Source organism: Phalangium opilio, unplaced genomic scaffold (assembly GCF_054372755.1).
Source record: "Phalangium opilio isolate 3A_F unplaced genomic scaffold, DU_Popi_V2 ptg000032l_1, whole genome shotgun sequence".
Classification (NCBI taxonomy): domain Eukaryota; kingdom Metazoa; phylum Arthropoda; class Arachnida; order Opiliones; family Phalangiidae; genus Phalangium; species Phalangium opilio.
In genome coordinates, this window is record NW_028324159.1 from 11,155,585 (window position 1) to 11,177,764 (window position 22,180).

At 38.9% G+C, this 22,180-nt stretch overlaps 1 protein-coding gene and 1 long non-coding RNA gene across 3 annotated transcripts; both read right to left on the reverse strand.

The window, feature by feature from the left end:
- Positions 1–2,622: 2,622 nt before the first annotated feature.
- On the reverse strand, positions 2,623–5,003 carry LOC149686163 (sterile alpha motif domain-containing protein 3-like). Its single transcript, XM_089871094.1, has 6 exons — positions 4,853–5,003; positions 4,419–4,765; positions 3,458–3,655; positions 3,218–3,398; positions 3,075–3,154; positions 2,623–2,898 (listed from the first exon to the last, which is right to left on the reverse strand). Exons 2-6 carry the CDS (start codon positions 4,524–4,526, stop codon positions 2,623–2,625), a joined length of 843 nt encoding a protein of 280 aa, XP_089727220.1. The 5' UTR covers positions 4,527–4,765; positions 4,853–5,003.
- A 319-nt stretch (positions 5,004–5,322) lies between these two features.
- Positions 5,323–11,665, reverse strand: LOC149686164 (uncharacterized). Of its 2 annotated transcripts, XR_016384124.1 has the most exons (4): positions 11,630–11,665; positions 8,785–8,870; positions 5,475–5,638; positions 5,323–5,408 (listed from the first exon to the last, which is right to left on the reverse strand). It is a non-coding gene; the product is annotated as an uncharacterized LOC149686164 (long non-coding RNA). The 2 variants fall into 2 exon arrangements; XR_016384123.1 differs by lacking the exons at positions 5,323–5,408; positions 5,475–5,638 and adding an exon at positions 7,330–7,924 and having other exon boundaries at positions 11,630–11,663.
- Positions 11,666–22,180: the final 10,515 nt, after the last annotated feature.

Sequence of the window (22,180 nt, forward strand, 5' to 3'; positions counted from 1 at the left end):
TCAGAACACGGAAACCACCAAAACCACTGTAGCCGAGTCTACGGCAGGAGGTGGGACTAGCGAGATGGGGGATCTCGCTGTGGAGCTCGCTGGTGTCGCTCTAGGCACAGAGGGGGAAGGGGTGGCTCATTCGAAAGCTTGTTCTTCCATGGATGAGTCCACCCTACTGGAAGAATTGGATGGGACCCTTCGGGATCAAGCCGATGTGCGTTCTAGTGGTCCTGGTGAGGGGGAGGATCTAGGGACTGGGAACTTGCCTGTCGGGAGGGGAGGTGCCACTAGCCCTCTCGGGACCGATGAGGTGTAGCTAGGTCCCTTCTGAACCCCTCTCTTAAGGACCATGGGGACGCTACGTGCAATTCAAATCAATCTGCACCATAGTAAGGCGGCCTCTGCGGTACTCTGCAGGAGGTTCGCTATAGAGGGTCTTGATCTGGCCCTCATACAAGAACCGTGGATTTGCTATGGCAAAATCCTCGGTCTTGACGCGGCGGGGTCACTATTTTATGACCAAACTGCTGCTAGACCTAGGGCGTGTATTCTGGTTCGGAGGGATCTTTGCTGTATCTCTCTATCGCTGTACACGTCCCAGGACACGGCGGCCGTGAAGCTAGTCCTGGCCACTGGGCATGCCAAGTTGACTATCACGGCTGCCTCTGCATACTTTGCCCACGACGCGGACTCTCTCCCGACAATTGAGGTGATCAATTTGGTCGATCAATGTGAAAAGAGAGGGTACAAACTAATCATTGGCTGCGACGCCAATGCTCATCACATCACATGGGGCAGTTCTGACTGCAACAGGAGAGGTGATGATTTACTAGAATATTTAGTTGGTTGTAAACTCCATATTCTTAATCAAAACAATGAACCTACTTTTGTTACTTCTAATAGAAGGGAGGTCATTGACCTCACGCTAGCCACGGAAAACCTCGTGTCTTCCGTGTCTAACTGGCATGTGTCTAATGAGCCGTCTCTGTCGGATCATAGGCACATCTGCTTTACTGTCGCGACTACCTCTGTCCCGGCGGGGACGGAGATACGCAATCCAAAACGGACCAATTGAGCCGGCTATAGGGAAGACCTAATCCTACGCTACGGAGGGGGTCACACTCCTAAACTTACTTCACCTGCTGGTGACTTACAGTGCTCCATTATGGAGTCATTCCACCGGAACTGCCCACTTAAGACCGTTAACCGCTCGAGGCTTGTCCCTTGGTGGAACGCGGATCTCAGCCGGCTTCGCAAATGCACGCGCAGGCTCTTTAACAAAGCCAAGCGCACGGGTGACTGGGCTGGATACAGGCAGTCCCTTAACACCTAAAACAGGGCCATTAGAGCTGCTAAAAAGAACTCCTGGCGGACCTTCTGTGAGCAAGTCTCCAATGTCCCTGCCACGGCTAGGGTCATGAAGATCCTAGCGCACGACAACACACATCGGCTTAATACTATTAAGCTGCAGGAGGGTGTGTACACTAAGTCTGGGGCTGAGACTCTCAAGCACATGCTGGAGGTCCATTTTCCTGACTCTACTTTAATCAATCCAACAAACCCCGACTCTCTCTACCCTGTCCTGCACAGGGCTAAGAGGGAAGACTGGCTTGTAGCCAGGCAGGTTGTCACGATTCCCAAGCTTCGGTGGGCTGTCAACTGTTTTGAGCCCTACAAGTCTCCGCGACCCGATGGGGTCTTCCCTCTGCTTTTGCAGGAGGGCTTAGACCACATCGCCACTCCGCTTTGCAAGATCTACAGACTCTGCATTGCTCTCGGTCACATACCTCGTGACTGGAAACGCTCTAGGGTCATCTTTATTCCCAAGCCCGGGAAGGCTTCCTATCTCGAGGCGAAGGCATTTAGGCCCATATGCCTGACCTCCTTCTTCCTCAAAATTCTGGAGAAGCTGGTGGACAGGTACATTAGAGACGAGGTACTTTCGGTAACTCCTCTCTCTTCTTCACAATTTGCCTACCAAAAAGGCAAATCCACTGAGACGGCCCTTCACGGCCTTACGAATTGCCTGGATACACAGTAAAAAAAAATGTGTCTTTTCCAGACCTTAAGAGGTATTTTGCTTTGCATCCATAGGAGCCCCAAAAAAGGTATCGAAAAGTACCTTCTCAATAAGGTTCTCAAAAAATACCTTCGAAATGAAGAACTTTTTGATACCTTAAGGTACTTCATAGCACCCTTTGAAGATTGAAATAAAACCACAATAAGCACGTTTAAGGCACTTTTAGATGATTGAAAAATACCTTGTAAAGAACTAAAAAATACCTCCCAAACGTAGGACTGTTTAACACCCCTTGAGGTACTTCATAGTACTCTTTGAAGAATGAAATAAAACCACAACAAGCACGTTTAAGGCACTTTTAGATGATTGAAAAATACCTTTAAAGAACTATAAAATACCCCCTCAAATGAAGACCTTTTTGAGACCCTTTGAGGACTGAAATACGGCCTGAGTAAGCACGTTTTAGACCAAAACTAATGATAAAATACTACCCGTACCGGAGCAATTTTGTGGAACAACACAGGGAATTAAAAATAATTCCGAAAATATACTACAAATTATAACTAAGTCACAGATTTTCCCCGAAGTATTTTTTTTTTTTTAAATAACTACTACAATAGCTTGTTTAGAACATTTTTAACGGCATTAAATATTTTCTTTGACCCAGGCTCTATGCAGAAAACAATCTTTTGGAGAAACTCCAACGTTTTAACCAGCTCAGCTGGATACTGAACCCCAAACACATAGTATGAAGCCATCAGTAAGCATAGTCCATTTACAGTGCTTGTTGCTTTTATTGCAACAGTTTCGATCATCAGTTTAATTGGCCGTGATAAAAATCCATCTTCTTCTATGCTAAGAACTGCGTTTTCATGTTTTTCGCTATTCTGTAACAATAAATATTGAAAGATTAGTTAGACTATATACGAAATTCCTAGGCCCTGGTTCGGGAAATCATAAAATATCGGATTTAAGATTTCAAACAATGCTGGCTGCATAACAGGGGAAAGGAAACGTAACTGCGAGTCTTATGAACGAGGGATTTATTACTGTAAAGTCTTACATAGTTGAAAGTGAAAAGAAGGTCCGGGTTTTCTTTGAATAAGAGCGGCAATAGCACTAAGCATGCGCTTAGCTCCATTTCTAAAACGATATTAAACATTAGTTAATTATGGGTATATATAGTAAACGATAAAAAAACGTTACCTATTATTTCAGCGTCATTTATATAATCTTTTCGAGCCTCCATCTGGTCATTTAATTTCTTGCAAAGGGCAGAACTTTCAGTTAGTGCTAAAATTCTGGGAACAAGGGGTTGCAGGTATGCCAAAATCTTTTTCTCTGGATTAATATCCCCCTTCAAAATTCTGGCGAAATCTTTTAAAATCTGGAAAAATTTTGGAGTAAGGCTACGTTCTACTTTAAATTTAATTTGTTAACACAAACCTCTTTCCCACAATTTAAATTTGGAAAGCTTTCCAAGGTTTCCGGAACAGAATTTGTTTCGTTGCATTTTTGCCGATAATGGAGGGTTCTTAACATTTTTTCGTCCAAAATGGCCTCGTTTGGCTTGGTTTTTTTGGCCTCACTGCATATCACCTTGATATGTGCCTCTATCGAGGTTGGATCCTCCAAAAAGTCATCCTGAAAAAGATGATTAGTTTAGATCAGGGATGTCTAACCTTTATTCACGGTGGGCCAAATTCAAAATTAGAAACCATCAAGCGGGCCACACAATGAAAATTCACCTATTTTCATTTATTTTTTAAATTTTACAATTGTTTTTACCAGTTTTAGTGAGAAACCTGAGTTTTCCTTTGTTTAATTATCTATCTCTTAATATTCCATTCTTTCACTACAGCATCTAAATCCTTGCATATTAAGCAAACTGGCCTACCTTGAACAGAAACAAAAAAAGTAGTTGTACGTCCATTTTTCTTGAAAAACGCGATAACTCTCGCTAGGCTTATTTGGGAACCCATATTTTAACTTAAAATTGTTTCAGTCTCAACGAAACAGAACTAAAACTGAGCCTTGAAAATCGGACCAAAACGGGCTGGGAATAAGTTGTTTTAGGCGAGTAAGAAAGGCGTGAAATTTGTAGCACAGCACACCACCATCTGGTGACAGTAGTTATACATCGAATTTCTAAATATAGCTATTTAATAAAAGCTTCTTCGTCAAAAATTATTTTTTGTCACAATACCGATTCTCATTCATCCTATGGTGGGCCATCAGAACTTATAGGTGGGCCCGTAGAATTACCTCGGCGGGCAATTAATACCATTAAATTTTTCACTCAACTGGGGCCAAATTATAGAACAGGGCGGGCCACAAGTGGCCCGCGGGCCCGTAAATGGACATCACTGGTTTAGATAAACCAAGTGTAAAAGATAATTACGCATACAGCTAGTTCAATTCGGTTAATTTTTTTCTTTTTGGGAACAGGCACTTCATCTTTATCCACAGGTTTTCTTTTGTTGTTCGTATGTTTTTTTTTGCCTCTTGAACACATCGTAGGTGCGTCAAAGGTTTTCTATTCCTTTTGAATTTTGACTTTAACGATGAGAGCCAGGTAGACTATTTTGAATATTAATAAATACTAGTTTCGTTTGCCACCAAAATATATTTTATTAATGGTGTTCAGGATAAGTACTTACGTATTCAGGGCCCAGCTTACACCTGCAGACCAAAAATCGGTGTTGTTTAACGAGAGCAGTGCACACTCTCACATACTCATCGTGAGTTGGATACCTATAATAAAATATTCAATTTTAACTCAGCAAAACGTTTTTTGGACTATTTCATATTCATTTCATTTCTCCTTTGATTTACACCTACATTGTGTATCTTGTCATATCCTCAAAGAGAAGTCTGACAATTGTTGATGAATTACTTGTGTGAAACACAAGGCTGTTTTTTTCTTTGATTAGTTCCATTATGTTATGGGGTAAAGCGGGAACTTTGTATCCAAGAGGAATTCTTTTTTCGCTCTCACACACAGTTTCATCTTCTCCAAATATTATTGGCGCTGATAAATATGCTCTGTAAATTATTTGGATATTTGAATTATATTACAATGATGCAAATTTAATTTTTGATTGGCTGCTCTCGTTGATGTTGAAGGCACTGCTAATGGAGCTGCATTGGGGTTGGTTTTAGCTTCTTTCTTCTCGCCAAGAATATTGAGCTCGGAGCCGTCCGGTGGACTATCTTCATCATCACTCTCGATGTCAATAAACTTCTTCCATTTTGTCGAAAGTACTTGGATTCCTTAGAAATCCATAATTTTAAATAATTTTTTAATCTTAGTCGATAGATTATCGATGGTGAATGGTTCGTCAATGGTTACTTCTTTCGTACGGTCATCGTATGTTACGCAATAACTGCGAGTAGCCTTATAACCAAATAAAAATACATTAAAACAAGGACTATATAATAATGCTTGCTGCTAATTATTTACGTTTATAACATTGGTACGAGTATTACTGACAAATACTGTATTTCAAGCTGATAAACAGTTTGGAATTAACAAGGTATGAGTTCATTATGGTGAAGTCAATTTCGTCTCCAGGTTTAATGACTTTCCAGAGCTTTGAATCTTGCACTTCATAAGCATTGAAATGTCTTGAATATGAAATGGCAGTGAAGATTTTCCCACATATTACCCACACATCATTTATTTTCAAAATACGTGCAATTTTCATAAAAACTGGTATATTTTCGCCATGTACTAAGGCAGTTGTCAAAAATGTTTTCATTTTATATGCCACTGATTTTAACTTAATTTCATTAGCTTTAAAGACGATCATTTTCTCTCTTTCGACATTTAAATAAGAGCATTTTCTAATTTCACCCTTTAAGTCGTATGGTAAGCTTGAAAACAACACTGGTTTTACACATTTTTCAAGATATTCATTTTCAATTCCATTTTTCCCACTTAAATCGTAACATTGGGCATACTGATGACGTACCGCTAAAGTTTTCGCGATATTTGTAAAATTTTTCCCTCTACTTGCCATTATCTTGAGGTTTTGGTGCTTAGCTTCAAACCTAATGCAGGATAGTCTTCTTAATGGGCCATACTTTAAGGTTAACCGAGGATAGTGAACTAAATAGTGGACTTTGGGGGTAAACTTTGTTGGGGCAAGTTCGATTAATTTTTGGTAAAACTGCTCAATTAAGTCACTGGCCATAGGCAGCCAATATCTCTCAATCACTGGGGCCACTAGAATGTCAACTATTTGCCTTAGATTTAGGTACAATTTCCAATAGGCATTCTGTTCGGGAACATGTTCCCCAAACAGAAATGGAAAAAGATAAAATAAACAAGCTTTCTGAGACGCGGACCCAATTAAATTTGCATCATTTAAAATCATGCCCTGTGTGAAGGTACCAGGTTTATTGCGAGTATCTTGGCAGCCATAACGGAAGTTTTTAAAATATTATTTATGTCATCTAGAGCAAATACATCCTCGCCAATCAGCCCAGCGAAAACAACTTTTAAAACCAGAGGTATCACGCCTTCGTATAGGTCGTGCATTATATCTGGGGGAAACATTTCAGTTACTTTAAATTCAGGAATGTCAAGGAAAGGTGATATCTCTTGCACACCATAGATTTTACAGTTGTCAGGGTTTTCCGCGATAGCTGCAAGATGATATAAGTGCCCTGTTTCAGTCCGTAAAGTATGGCCACTCTCCAAAAACTGCTGAGACGCAGTTTTTTTAGTTGCCAGGCACTGGCGGCATATTCGTAAACCAGAAAAACCTTTATTGAACCCAGCTAAGAGGTGGGATGACAGATTGTCCCCAGATATTGTGGCTAAAGCACCCTTAACTACAGTATTTTTTTCCTTGATATATATACCCTTGGTCTGAAGAGTAATTAAATCCTGAATGAAGGGATCAAGAATGGGCGCATATCCATACTGACGGACCAATTTGTCTCGGACAATAATGGTTACATAAATATTTTTCAGTTTGCTTCTAAATCTCGGTGGGAGGTTTCCAATAAAGAAATAAAATACGCTTATTTTACGTTTGCCCCGCTTAGCACCCAGTGGGTTAGACACCTCCAATTCATCACTATAGGCGTGCAATCGAACCGCTGAACTATCGTTTTTAAACAAATGATGATTTAAAATAAATTCTCCATCCTTGATATCAGTTAGCAGCTTGTCACCTGCACCCTCATTACCAGTTTCATTGTACCTTTGAAACTCGTCCCATATATCGTCGAAAGAGAGAAGTCGCTTTAGTAAATATAAATTATTTACATATTGAAATGTATCTTTGAACGTTTTTCCATTTCTTTCGTGTTCTCCCAAAATATATTCCGTGGGGGCAAGTAAGTCTAGTTCTTGCTTGCAAAAGGCATTTAATTTATAATCACTTCGTATTATATCGGTTAAAGTTTCTGGGTCCGGAATTTCATTAGCTTCATAATTGCTGCACATATCTTTAACATTTTCCACGATTATACCAATATCATTTGCTATACTATTCGCTACTGATCGTGGCAGTAAATGTTTTTCCCTAATTTTTAAAATTGTCAGAGCCAAATTTTTCCTAAAATTAATTAAGTCATTTTCCGAATTTTGTGTTTCATTTTGATTATCTAAATCACCCTCTGTTTGCATTTCACCATCATTGTCATTAACTAAACTATTATCTAAATTAACTCCACTATTCGCATCAATAACTAGAAATTTTTCCCTTATATCATTTTGGTGCTTTCGCTGAACGTGACTTTTATATGAATTATAATTTGTGTAAGATAAAACACAGTTTCCCAAATTGCATCGTATTTTAAAATTAGAATCGTGCATGTGCAAGTTCCGATAATGAGCCAGAAGCTTGTTCAAAGATGTTCTTTTGGTATCGCATATTGAGCAACGATACATTTTCGTATCTGGACAACCAAAGTCGAAATATTTATTGGAAAATACCAACAAAATTTATGTATTAAGATTAACGAGACAGATATTAAAGGTTTAGTGACACCTTTTTAGAAAAATGGCTAGTTTTGGTTTCTAAACATATATAGGGTCTTTGCGCGTGACGTCAAGTTACCTTCCCCCTTTCCTCTCCCCTTGCCGGCTACCCGCTCTGGCCACGTTAGGACGCCATGTTGACATCCCCTGAAAACCGGTTTTCGCCCCCTTTTTACTCTCGCGGAAACACCCTATTGGGTTATAATAGGCTTATATCCCAAGTGAAACTATTCAAATTAATTTATTCTTTTTGTAATAACAGGAAGTCCCTTCCTGGTAAAAAGAAAAAGAAAATGCACCTTTGAACATACTTGAAAACAAAGAAATGTATTTGTACCCCTGGTGACGTCACGAAGGGTACCGTTTGTCAGAAAAGCGAGTGAAGTATTTTGGTCATTTCTCGTTGCAAATGCTAAGCCTAATTATTGGTTTAGCGACAAAGCCGCTGATAAACTTCGCGCGCTCTCTATCACCAGGGGTACCGTAATCTTAAACTGATAAAATAGTTGGAAAAAATTCAGAAAGTAGGCTTTGAAAACGGGGTTTTGAAGAAGACTTAGTAAATCAGAATGGAATTATAAACTGTATATTCTTTGTTACAATGCTTTAATTTTAAAATTTTTGATTTTTGGTAACACTAACCCTTTAAATATAACTACCCTTGTGAATATCTCTCTTCAATCTTATAACTTTAATTATCATGGTAATTAAGAAAACACAACACAAATGAAATCTCAGCATTGAGATGTCATATGAAATCATTGATTATAGACATTACCATTTCCTTTTTTAACAGCACACTTATTTGCCTTGTTCCGCTCTTTCCCTTTCCACGTTTTGTTGATGGTTTAGGATTATTTCAACCTGTAAAGCGTTAAAAATGTTTTAAGAGAGGCATGGAATGGTCAAACGGAGAGTTGGGGGGATGAATTGAGGGGGGAATGAACTGTACCCCCTTTAGCGAAAACTCTGCATTGTTATATATAGCCGAAAAGGCAGTGCATGTGGCCAGTAACTGAACCTATGGCTTGCCAATTTCTTCAGCACAGGTGTTCAGGGTTCAAAGCCCCCACGAACACATAGTAAAAAGAAAAATATTTCAGGTGGGGGGCTGAAAATTCCAAATCATCCTAAACTTTCCACAAGAGAATGGCGCTTATTGTGTGCCTAAAGCCTCGCCCTCGTACAGAGGGAGGAAAAACTGGTCATGATTGTGTTCCACCCCCCCCCCCCAATGGAGGGCCCTCACTATAGTAGTATGCAACATCCCCAGTAACAAAATCGACGTTGGACCGACGCAGTCGGTTCGAGGTCCAACCAACACTGACGTAAAAGCGTCGGTAAACTTTCATTTCGACCGTCGAAATGTCCTATCCGTTTAAGCGTCGGCCCGACTTCAGGTCATACAAATTTTGCCAGCACTTTAACCTACTCTAAAAAGTAAGCGTGTCCAGCTCTTACCTTATCAAACAAGAAGTCGGCTTTGTTATCTGGTTATGGTCGGATTATTAATCTAATTGCGGTCGGCTTTATCGACTGTTATTTGTCGGCTTTATGGCTTGTTTGTGGGCGGCTTTATGGCTTGTTTGTGGTCGGCTTTATGGCTTGTTTGTGGTCGGCTTTATGGCTGTTTTGGGTCGGCTTTATGGCTTGTTTGTGGTCGGCTTTATGGCTTGTTTGTGGTCGGCTTTACGACTTGATTATGGTCGGCTTTACGACTTGATTATGGTAGGCTTTACGACTTGATTATGGTAGGCTTTACGACTTGATTATGGTAGGCTTTACGACTTGTTTATGGTCGGCTTTATGGATTGTTTATGGTCGGCTTTATGGATTGTTTATGGTCGGCTTTATGGATTGTTTATGGTCAGCTTTTGGCTTGTTTATGGTCGGATTTAAAGCTTATTTATGGTCGGCTTTCAGGTTGTAGTGAGTGTCTTCTAAACACCACTTTCATCTGGTATTCTGTCCATCCCACATGGACACCAGTGTGTACTTACTGGCTTCTACTCCTTCATCATCGTTAAGGTTAGCGATTGGCTAGGGTTACAAGAAACTTCTAGCCTCCCAATGGTCCAGTTTCCACCAAAGGTTCACGCAATTGAGCTGTTCTTATCCATTACTAAGATTCGAAACCTTATGTACCGATTTGAGTAAGACAACAATGGGCGTATGCTTCATTTCAAACGTCAATATTAGTCTAGTCTCTCAAGAATGTTCAATAGTTATTTTTTAAATGATGTAACGCGCAATAAGGTTAATAATTATCGAAGAAAATATATAATATTAATTATATTTATTTTAATGTTTAAGATAATCTTAAATTGTTGACACACTAGTGCACATTGATAAAAACGCATTTTAGTTGGTAAGGAGTCGAGCAGCCAACATAATCCTTCATTACATTAACCGACTTAAAATGAAACTATCAGACTACTCTATTCTATTGTTCTCAAGGCCGACGGCAAAGCGGAGTTAGCAACTGAAGTTGGATAAGAGTCGGATTTCCGTTGTAAGTGCCGACTAGACCATAAACCGACGAATCTACCTCGAACCTACTCAAACGCGGAAGAAGCTTCATTATAACTATTCTTTAGTATGATCGGTAGGTAGTCGGATATGCCGACCTCTCGTCCCTTGTTGTTATTTTTATAAAAACCCATGTTAGTTGGTAAGGAGTTGAGCAGCCGACCTAATCCTTTCTTACACCAACCGATATAAAATGTAACTATCAGCCAACTCTATTTGTTTGTTCTCACGGCCGACTTCAAAGCGGAGCTGGTATCTGAAGTTGGATAAGAGGCGGACTTTAGTCGTAAGTGCTGACTAGGCCATAAAGCGAAGAATCTACCTCGAACCGACTGAAACGCGGAAGAAGCTTCATTACAACTAAATCTTAAATTTTCAGTGTGATCGGTAGGCAGTCGGATATGTCGACCTCTAGACCCATATTGTTAACTTTTATTTGAAAGAAACGCGTGTTAATTGGTAAGGAGTCGAGCAGCCGACCTAATCCTTCATTACATTAACCGACTTATAATACAACTATCAGCCAACTCTATTTTATTGTTGTCCCGGCCGACTGCAAAGGGGAGTTGGCAACTGAAGTTGGATAAGAGTCGGATTTTAGTCCTAACTACCGACTAGACCATAAACCGACGAATCTACCTCTAACCGACTCGAACGCGGAACACTCGTGTTACTGGGGATTGGGAAGGGTTAAAATTAACATGTGAAATATGAGCAATTTTACCCTTTCCAAGATTAGATACTACTAAAAATACAATAATAAATTCTACTCAAAATTTCCCCTACAGTAAAATTGCAAACTCAATCACTTGCGCTGTTAATTATTATTATTATTATTATTATGAAGACTTGGGGAAAAGTTCCCCAAGCCGAAATGGGCTTATATACAAACCGCGAGAGAGTTATTAGATTTTAGTCATTAATTAGAGAAAAAAATGCAGATACTTGGACGCTTAAAATCGTACAGTAAGCCTTCACACTAGGTTCTAATTAAAACAAGCCTAACAAATGAATGATACAGTTTTATATATGTGTGTGGGTTTTGGGCCATAGTTAAGTCTCAACAAATTGAATAATTATATTAATTGACATACCTTAGTTCCTTGGATGATTGATCCTTAAAATCGGACGACCAAACAAATTTTTACTTCAGTAAGAAAATGGCGCTGAAATACCTAAAGCACGCGTACTACACGTAGGAAATGGCGGGATTGGTGGCCACAGGTCAAAGAAAATATACGCGTGTATCTTATTTGCACAGGTTAACACGTACTACAAACGCCAAAGCTTATAAAATAAATTCTTACCCCCAAAAATGTTTTCCCTTTAGTGTATCACCCCTTTGGTTACATCCCTCTAAGATCCCCCTGCCCCACTCGTTTGGTTCCGAATTCTCTGAAGGCGTTTTTCTGTACCACCTGTCATGCAGAGCCTCTATAAAGGCTCAATAAATACTCCCATTTTCAAAAAGTACCACAATAGGGATTTCTTAGTACCCCTTGAAAAATAAAGCTCGTAGAATACCAATAAAGGTACTAGGAAATTCTCCGAGGTATTTTTGGTACCTTCAAAGTACCTTATTTTTTTACTGTGTAGGGCATTCGAGTTTCAGGAAATTTCACTGGCCGTCTTCCTCGATATTGAGGGGGCCTTTGACAAGGTCTCTAGCTCGGTTATTACTGAAGCTGTCAAGAGATTTGGCATCAGCGACACTCTTGGCCGCTGGATCAAGTCCATGCTTACCGACCGCGAGGTGTCGGCGTCCCTCCTTGGGGACTCTCTAGGGGTGACTACCAGCAGGGGCTGCCCTCAGGGTGGAGTGCTCTCCCCCTGTTGTGGTGCCTGGTGGTGGACGAACTCTTGGGGAGGCTCGGGGGTGCTGGGGGCTGTAGCTGCTTCGGGTATGCGGACGATGTAGCGATAGTCTTTACCGGGAAGTTCCCGGATACTGTTACCGCGCTTATGAGATCTGCTCTCTCTAGCGCGGAGCAATGGTGTCAGTCGGTTAACCTCACCGTTAATCCCGATAAAACTGTCCTTGTTCCTTTTACGAGGAAGAATACTAAGGATCTGTTCAATGATATCTCTTTCTTTGGCCAGGTCCTGACAAAGTCATCCGAGGTGAAATACCTGGGGGTGACCTTTGATTGAAGACTCACATGGAAGCCGCATCTTGATCGGTGTATTAAGAAGGCCAAGATGCTCTTCTGGAGGACCAGGAGCTCTGTCGGCCAGACTTGGGGCCTCAACCCCAAGGCTGTACACTGGCTCTATGCTGGGATCATCAGACCCATACTATCTAACGGGGCACTTGTCTGATGGACAAGGGTCCGGCTTAAGACGGTGCAGGCTGCCCTGCGCAAGCTTCAAAGGCTTGCATGCATTGGTGCTACGGGGGCCATGAGATCGACCTCAACTGCTTCCCTGGAGGTGGGTGCTCCTTGACATGCTTCCTCTTCATTGAGGAGGAGGCTGTCATGGGAGCCTCCTCTTCATCTCTTCATTGAGGAGGAGGCTGTCATGGGAGCCTACAGGCTCAACATTAGTGGCTGCTGGGTTCCAAGACTTTGGGATTACAGCCATACGAAGCTCTTTCGGGAGTACGCCGCACTTGAGCCGTCGCTTACGATGTGCTCTGACAAAACCGTTACCAGTTTTGATTTCACTAAGCCTTTCAGCATCCACTTTCCCAGTCGGGCAGAGTGGACTAACCTGCTGCCTCTTGGCACTGGGGGTGAAACTATTTGGTTCACCGATGGTTCCAAGACTGATTCCGGCGCTGGCGCCGGCTATTACTGCCAAACCACAAGGGTCGGCTTTTCTGCTTGCCTGGGTACCTTCGCTAGTGTGTTCCAGGCGGAAATTGCCGCGATCCTTTATTGCGCAGATTAGTGCATTAACAAAGGGTATACCGGACGGACTGTGACAATTTATTCTGACAGTCAGGCCGCCCTGAACGCACTGAACCAGTGTCAGATTACCTCTAAACTGGTGCGCAGCTGCCTTTATCTGCTAGCGCAACTGGCATCCTGCGACAGGGTTCTGTTGTACTGGGTGCCAGAGCACAGCGGATATCATGGCAATGAGCAAGCCGATAGATTTGCGAAAAGGGGTGCGGAGGCCAAGCTCTTGGGGCCGGAGCTGGCCGTCCCCATCCCCTACAGGCACGTCAAACGGTGTCTGCATGACAGGTTGACTGTCATACAAAACCAACTCTGGCATAACATGGAGGGCCAGAGACAGACTAAACTTTTTGTCAATGGTCCCTGCAGGTCTCGTGCCAGAGACCTAATTTCGCTCAGCAGATGGGATATTAGGCTGGCCTCCGGTCTTTTGACCGGGCACTGTCGGCTTAATAAGCATCTCCATCTGATGGGTTTTGCCGACGACCCTCTCTGTAGGTCGTGTCAGGAGAAGGAAGAAACATCCGCTCACGTACTTTGCGAGTGCGACTGCTTCACCTCGCTTAGACTAGCATATTTTGATTCACATACTTTGGAACCCTTGAGGGTCTCCTCTATTACGGTGCAGCGAATTCTTCGCTACGCTGCAGCTACGGGCCTATTCAAGGCCTGAATATGAGGATGCACAATATGCCTTTGGCATCGGTGCTAGGGCGCGTACCCTCCTCAACAACAATAATAATAATAATGCTCTGGCTTCAGTATCACGAACAAGTTGCATTGATGAATCGCTTTTGGAGTGGTGTTTGGACCGATATGACCATAGAGCAGGTTTTAATGCGATCCATGAAAGTCACGGGTGGCCTTACTCAAGGAAGAGGTTTAACAGAAAGTACATTAGCAACATGGGTACAGGCCATGCCAGCTTGTATTCAAATTACTGATGCGTTTGAAGATTTAAGTGGGGTTTCAAGTAACACCTCTGAGCAACACGTCGAGCTTCGTGACAGTAGACAGTCACGTGACAAAGCTGACACCAAAAGGCTTGTGAATTGGCAAAAAGATCACGATCCTTTCAAACAGTCTAAAAATCTTGTGTCTTTATTCAGTGGAATGGTGGCTGGTGAAACTATAAATTGCCATCATGCTAAGCAGGTTGGAATGAGAGCAATGACTTCCATGGTTGGAGTTAACTTTGCGGAGGTGGGGTGGCGTAGCGGTTAGCGCTTTCGCCTCGCAGCAAGAGGATCCCGGGTTCAATCCCGGACTGTGGCACCGGGTGAAAAATCTGGGAACAAATCCTTCTGCGTAGAGTTTGCAAGTTCTCTCCCCGCTTGTTAAAGGAGTTTTCCTCCGCGGTCTAACCCGGTTTCTCCTTTCCATCAAAGCTTGCAGAGGTTAACGGTGATAGTTAGTATAGGGCGCTAGTAGTTAAACCCTGTACTTTAAGATAAAGTAAATAACCACGCCCCCAAAATAAACAAGTGTCGTGTTAGCGAGCCCACCTCCCCGGGGTAGATATTTTTCCTGACTATAAATGACGGATTTTGGTGAAAAGCCTCATTTCATCGATAAAACAGGACAAGATGAAAGGTTCACCAGATGCTCCAATTTATTTTTGTTTTGAGCATGTATTAATATCCGTGGGTATTATAGTAATTATGCTTTTAAACACACCGTCAAAGTATCCTATCGCGGTGTTTTTGGTATTGTTAATGCCGATTACTATCCCTATATCATTCGTAATAGCCTTGCTAACAAATGATATATATTTTCTACTCGTATTTTTTTCGCCATTATTATTTATTTGTCGCATCATCTACGAGATATTAAAGAAAGTAATTTTGTTACCGTATTGGTTAGCCGAATCGTTATTTTGTTTAAGTCACGAGTATTATAAATATGTCACCCGTATGAATTTTTACTCTGTACCGAAATCAAATAAGTAATTTTGTAAAAATAAAACATTTTTTATTGATAATTTATACATGGTTTCAAGAATTTTCATTTAAACCGAAATATCCTCCCACGCGCTCTCTCGGAGAGAAAGCGAAAGTCATCCAAACCAGTTTAGCCGCCGCGGAGGTGGAGGGCTAGCGCGCTGTATAAGAGTGAGAGAGGGGAAAAAGTTGTAGAACTAGTCTATAATATAATTTTCAATAACATTACTTGCTATAACGCGCTGGAGAATAGAAGTCGAAAACCACGGTGAGTGTTTTTTCTGTAAACCAAACTTATTAATTAATTTAACGTTCGTCTAAGCGTTTTTTCGGAACACAATAGATTAGATTAATACAATTAAGAAGTTTGGTTTACCGTATATGTAGAGTTTCAATGTCTCCAAACTGGAATTTCAACGCGCCACGGAAGTTTTATAGCGAAAGCTCTGTAAAAGAGACGAGATTTAAGTTCAAGTAGTTTATAATATAATTTTCAATAACATTACTTGCTATAACGCGCTGGAGAATAGAATTCGAAAGCCACGGTGAGTGTTTTTCTGTAAACCAAACTTCTTAATTAATTTAACGTTCGTCTAAGCGTTTTTTCGGAACACAATAGATTAGATTAATACAATTAAGAAGTTTGGTTTACCGTATATGTAGAGTTTCAGTGTCTTCAAACAGGAATTTCAACGTGGATTATTCCTAAAATGACTGAAGAAATCTCGAAAATGTTGAACAACAGTAGCGTTTCTTCTCGATGATTGAATAGATATCTGTAAACCCACAGTCCTGGATATTTATTTTTCTCCGAACATTTTACTCAAATGAACTGATTTAAAATAAAGCATTCAAGACTGTGGGCTTACCGATCCGAGGTACCAAGAAGTTAGGCTACTCTTCTCCAAACTTTGGTATGAATGTGGATTAGCTGTAAACCCATATTAATTATTCTCCGAACATTTTACTCAAATGTAGTTATTAAAATATTATATAGTGAGACTTACCAAGATAACAGCACCAAGAAAGACTGCCAAAACGATTTTACTGGCGCTTATTATGATCTCAATGAGGTAAAAATCATTTCGTCGATCTCAGGTAAACTCAAAGCGAGGAATGAGTGATTTAACTATGATTTTTGGAGTATTTATACTAAATCTCTCCAACGTAAAATATACTGTTATTTACCTTTTTAATTCGATTCTGGAGATATGCGAGGTTAAAGTTTAACATTTGCCCTGTTGTTCTTATGTTAACTAATTTTTTTTTTGGAACAGGGTGTTAATTTAAATAACGCCTAACCAGATAAATTGCAGTTTTTTTTTAAAAAAATGGGACATGTTTCGTAAAATTATTTTTTTGCTATTATGAAGATATTTCTACCATTGTCTTTACTTTGAGAAAAACCGAAATGGACGAACTTGTTTTGCGGTAGTATAGGAAATACAGGCTTTCCATCTGGAAGCTGTATTTCCTGAGAAAAACAGAGCTCATAATTGCATCTCATGTATTCAACATGAGTGCTGATTTGTCTCAAATATAAATCAATGTCAAAATGATTTGGCATTGCATGTTTGTTGTAAATTTTGTATAAAGTTTTTAAGATAAAATATTTTATAGCTCCCTGAGCCATCTCTTGATCATGTACTAATATATTTTCGTATATTAGCACATGTCGTCCGCAACAAATCTGGTTTTTATGATGCGCGCGAGAGTAACACTTTGATGTTAAAACATGTCTTCCATAATCGCGCAAATCAATTTTTAACACCGATTGCCGCCAAAAAAAATATATTCGATATTGATGAATATTTTGTCGAATATTTCATCAATATATTGTGATATCCTATAGATAGGATATTTAAAGCGTCTTCTTGCGCATAACCGTAATGTGTGATTTTATTTGATTCGATATAGTCCATGGCTAAAGCTGCCAATGTTAGCGGTTGGTTTAGAATTAAATCCATTTTTTCGTATAAATCTGTAATCAAAAGATATTATTAAAACACTTCGCTAAACCTGTGTTAAATTATATATATTTTTAGTTTAATTGGAATATAAAATATGATAAAAACTTTATAATAACTGTAACAATGTAATTACTTTTATAAAATATTTATCTTTGTCAGCTTTCAAACTCAATTCTTTAATTTATTATTCCCATAAAATCAACCGCCTTTTCTTATGTCAAGGGTCAAATAATTTTTTTTTTACCTTCTCAGCTTTCAAAATAAATTCTTTAATTTGGTATTCTACATAAAATCAACCGCCTTTTCTTGTGTCAAGGGGCGGATTCGTTTTTACTATAGTAAAATTTAACTACACTTTCGCAATAACTGAAATAACTCCAGTTAATTTAAGTTAGAACTAGTATTTTATTATACCTCGGGGTTTTTTCAAAAGGTATATAAGCTAAAGAAAATCAGTATATTTCATCACAAATTCTTTCTCTACTACATCCGAAATAAATAAAAAAATGTCTACTGCTCAATCAAATGAATGGTAAGTTTAAAATATTTCTAACAATTATTTACTAAATCTTCTAAGGAGGTAGCTTATGTACTGAAGGTGTAGGGTTTATTATCTATGACTAATTATTTTAAGAAATATCCCTATATTTAATTATTATTTATTTATTTCACTGTTAGCTCTTCCACCCAATACAATTCTGCGTGAGTAAAGAAATTTTAGTTTTAAAATAGTACAGCTATAAGATGATAAACACTGTTTTTGTTTCTACATTAGACGGAGAACGCAGATTGTACACCCTATTCGGCGAGACGAAGAACTTCTTCGAGATATTGTGGAGAATTTATCTCCGCCGTCCCCACTATTGTATATTGCTTGCTTGATCTCTACAATTAAATCTATAACTGATTGCGATACTAATGATAATTTAGCGAGGACGGATTCGAAGAGTTCAATGGGCCGGAAGAGATAAGAGGCTTTTTGAGATCTGAGAGAACTAATGCAGGAGCGCTTACACTTATAAGACCTGAGTACAGTCTATTTTTAACTTTCCGAACACTTTAATTTAAACTCTCGTGTTAGTTCAGTGGTTTAGCTTACGATATATTTCTAGTCCAAGTTAAAGCAATTAGAAAATTTCATTGGATTCAAAAATTGATTAGTTTTTATCTTTTGCAGTGTCTACAACTGGAACCAAGTCGCCCAAATTGGGTATTGCCGAGTGCCAAAAATGGGCGACGTTTTGATGTGTGTTTACTGCAACGATGCAGGCCACATCAGGGTAACAGTATGTAGACGTAAAACGATCGTATTTTGTAAAAACAACCAATGTACAAGATACGGTTGTATTATTTATAAAATCAGGCATGGTGTGTTGTATGTAGTTGAATAGAAAATAAAAAAATTAAAATCGAAATAAAAAATATTTAATATACCGGTATAAAGTTTTCTTATTTTAGATTTAATAATATATTGAACAGTTACATTTTGAATGCAAATACTCAATCTGAGTTAAAATAAAACCTATAACATCTCTAACATCGAAGACGAGATTGAGATGCGACAGAGCGTTAACTAGATTGTCATACTCGCTGATATTGAAAAATATTTCTAAAATTTCTCTCATAGATGGTTTTGCATCGGAGAGGGACTTAATTTCTAAAAAGTTTATGCCATCTTTGAAGTTTGATAATTTCTCATACACTATCTCGTACGCTTGTTTTATTTCATCTCTTTGAGATTCAAGCAGCGCGATGTGATTGTTAATCAATTCTCGAAAACCAAACAAATCTTCCATACATTTTCTCTCAATGAAAAACTCTTTTACGTGGTTCCATAGTCCGCGTTTTTGAGACATAGGAAGGACTTCGTGTCTAAGATGAACTCCATCTTTCTCTATTTTCAATTTAAAATCTACAAGCATTTTTTCAAAGTATTCTGGATTAGTTGGCAAAAAAATAACCGAATATTGTTTATTTTCATCGTAAGGGGTTAAAATGATGTTTTCGTTTCTTAGCAAAATTGTCCATACATCCAATGGAATAACAAAAATAGCGCCAGATTCTTTTATCTCGGCATAAAGAACAATGTCTTCACCTCTCAAACCAACGCTAACTTTAATTAAATTTGATTGAAAATGAGCGAATATACGCTCTTGAAAAGCCATTAAACTGTTTAAAACTAGCTAACTTAGAAATACGCGATATACAAAGCATTAACTTACCAGATCTTTCTTGATCGGGATTCAAAATTTGATGAACTTCTCCATTTTTCCTCCTCCGTTTATATACTCTTCTCAAATGGGTGTAGCGTTGTTCAATATATATTCATCTGTATATTATCTTAAAAAATCTTAGCATTTCTTGCTTAATAATTTTAAAATGATTTTCGCAAGTCGAGTTTAATTTTTCAACATAATTACTCAATTTTAGACACGAAAATTTATCATGGTATAGAATTAATTCATTTTTTCTTGAAATTTTTTTTGTACTTCTTTGGTATTTCATCATGGCATAAATTTATGCAAGAATTTTCTCCTTGACATATATTCCGCAATTTATCTTGACATGGTATTTCAAGTAATTATGTTGGTAATTCCCTCTATTGCCTAATCTCTCTTCTTAAATTTATGGTAACCATTTTATGAAATCAAATTTCACAATACCGAAAATGGGGTATGAAAAAAAAATGGTGTATAAAAGCTGGTATGGATAACACCCAAAATCCATTCCAATCTTCACTTCGAGTGGATCAAGTCTTTACCGCGTTTGGATCAAGAAAAGGGAGAAAACCAAATGGATTCTAGCAAGGGAAAACGATCTGGCAAGTCTGAATATTTATCTTTAGATAATGAAAAGTATGAATCTTCCGATGATGACTGTTTTGAAGTTAGTTGCGTGGATGACGAAGGTGGTTTAGAAAGCGTATATACTCGAAGCTCTAACCAATGCGCTTCGATTGTTAAAATACCGCAGAAAAAGGGTGAATATTACCTAGATATTAAAGCTACTAAATATAAAGATTTAAAACGATGTGCCAAGCACGATGTTTGGACAGCGCCTTCAAAGCGCGTACAGTACATAGGCGATTTGAGCGAAAATGATTTAAAAGGTATTCTAATTTTAATGAAAAAGCTCGGAGAAAAGATAAAAGAAAATCCCCATAAGAAAATCTTAAATATCGTCAAAGCTAAAAAGGGAAAAACGCACGACTAAATACTTTTTTGCATTACCAGATTATTTTTTCGTATTATTAATATTATAGGTAAATGGTGACGGTTTTTAATATTTAACCTTACGTTTTTTTCTTTCGAGCGCATTTAATATTTCGCATTACCCAGAATGGTTTCGATAAACGAAGCCATTCGAGACTATAAACATTTTTACAAGATAGAGAAACTTTCAGTTAAAACGTCTAGAAAATACAAGTGTAACCAGGTTAATTGTCGCGTTGATATCGACAACACGGACGAAATTAGATTAACGCATATGTACGAAGATTTGCAAAACATTCTCGATTGTGTTTTAAAGGAAATCAAAAATGAATACCCAACGTACGATAGAGTTCGCTTATGCATTCAATCCGAGGAGCTCGAATCTCCTATAAATCTAAAATTAATGGCGTTAAATTCGCTAACTAGCGAACGCGTTTTGGCTGCAATTGAGCACGTAGCACAATCGAGAAGGGGTTTTATTTTAGATAGTTCTTTAAGATTTGATGTTGTTTTCCTCGACTGCGATATTGAGATATCCGGGCTTTCCAACCGAAAAAGTGTTAGAAATAAAACTATAGTAGAAATGGAAAAATTTGTTAAAGCTGACAAAAATTTTATCACTCTCCAAAATAGCGACGATCTTTGTTTTGCTAGGACGTTAGTGATTGGGAAAGTTTTGGCGGATTTGAGATGTTGTAAATCGAAAGAGAGATCGGAACTTTATACCTATTTCGTTAAAATGAAAAGCTCCACGAGTTCATTACAGAAGGTGGAAGCTCTTAAACTGATTACATACGCTCGTGTACTACCCGGTCCAGTAAATTTAGCGGGTATTCAAAGGTTTCAAAATTATTTGCAAGGAGAATATCAAATTATTGTATACAACGCGGAAGATAACTTTCAAAAGTACTACGTCGGCCCATGGAGTAGAAAACAAATTTTTATTTTGCTTTTACGAAACCACGCTGTAGCGATAAAGAGTATTTCGAGAATGTTTGGCGGCGAAAGTTATTGTTCAAAATGCCTTGTTGTTTTTTATAAGTCTAGCGAAAAAAGGGCCCACCATTGTTCGCAGGGTGAATTAAATTGTAAAAGATGTTCATCACTTAACGGCTTCCATGAGATTAAAGAAATTCAGGTTATCAGGTGTAAATCTTGCAATCGTTATTTTAAAGGTAGTGAGTGTTTATCGTTACATATTTCGAATGGTACTTGCGATCGACTAAAACGTTGTCAGCAATGCGGTCAAGAAATTGAAACTCTGAGCAATAGCATTCACGAATGCGAAAAAAAATGTAAGCAATGCTTGATTGTGCATGAAAAGAACCAGTGTTACGTTATGCCTTTAAAAGAAAAATATCCTCCCGTGAAATATGGATTTTTCGATTGCGAAAGCTACGTTTCCGACTCTAAAGAACATGTAGCCATCCTACTTGTCAGTGCTATGGAGATGGACGATGAAACATACGAATTTAAGACTTTCAAAGGGCAAGATTGTTGTAAACAGTACTTGGACTACTTGTTTCAAACAGAGGAATCGTTTGTTCAGCACGATACCAAAAGAATGAAGAAAATTAAACCGCGATTTGAGAACTACGTCATTTTTTCTCATAACGGTTC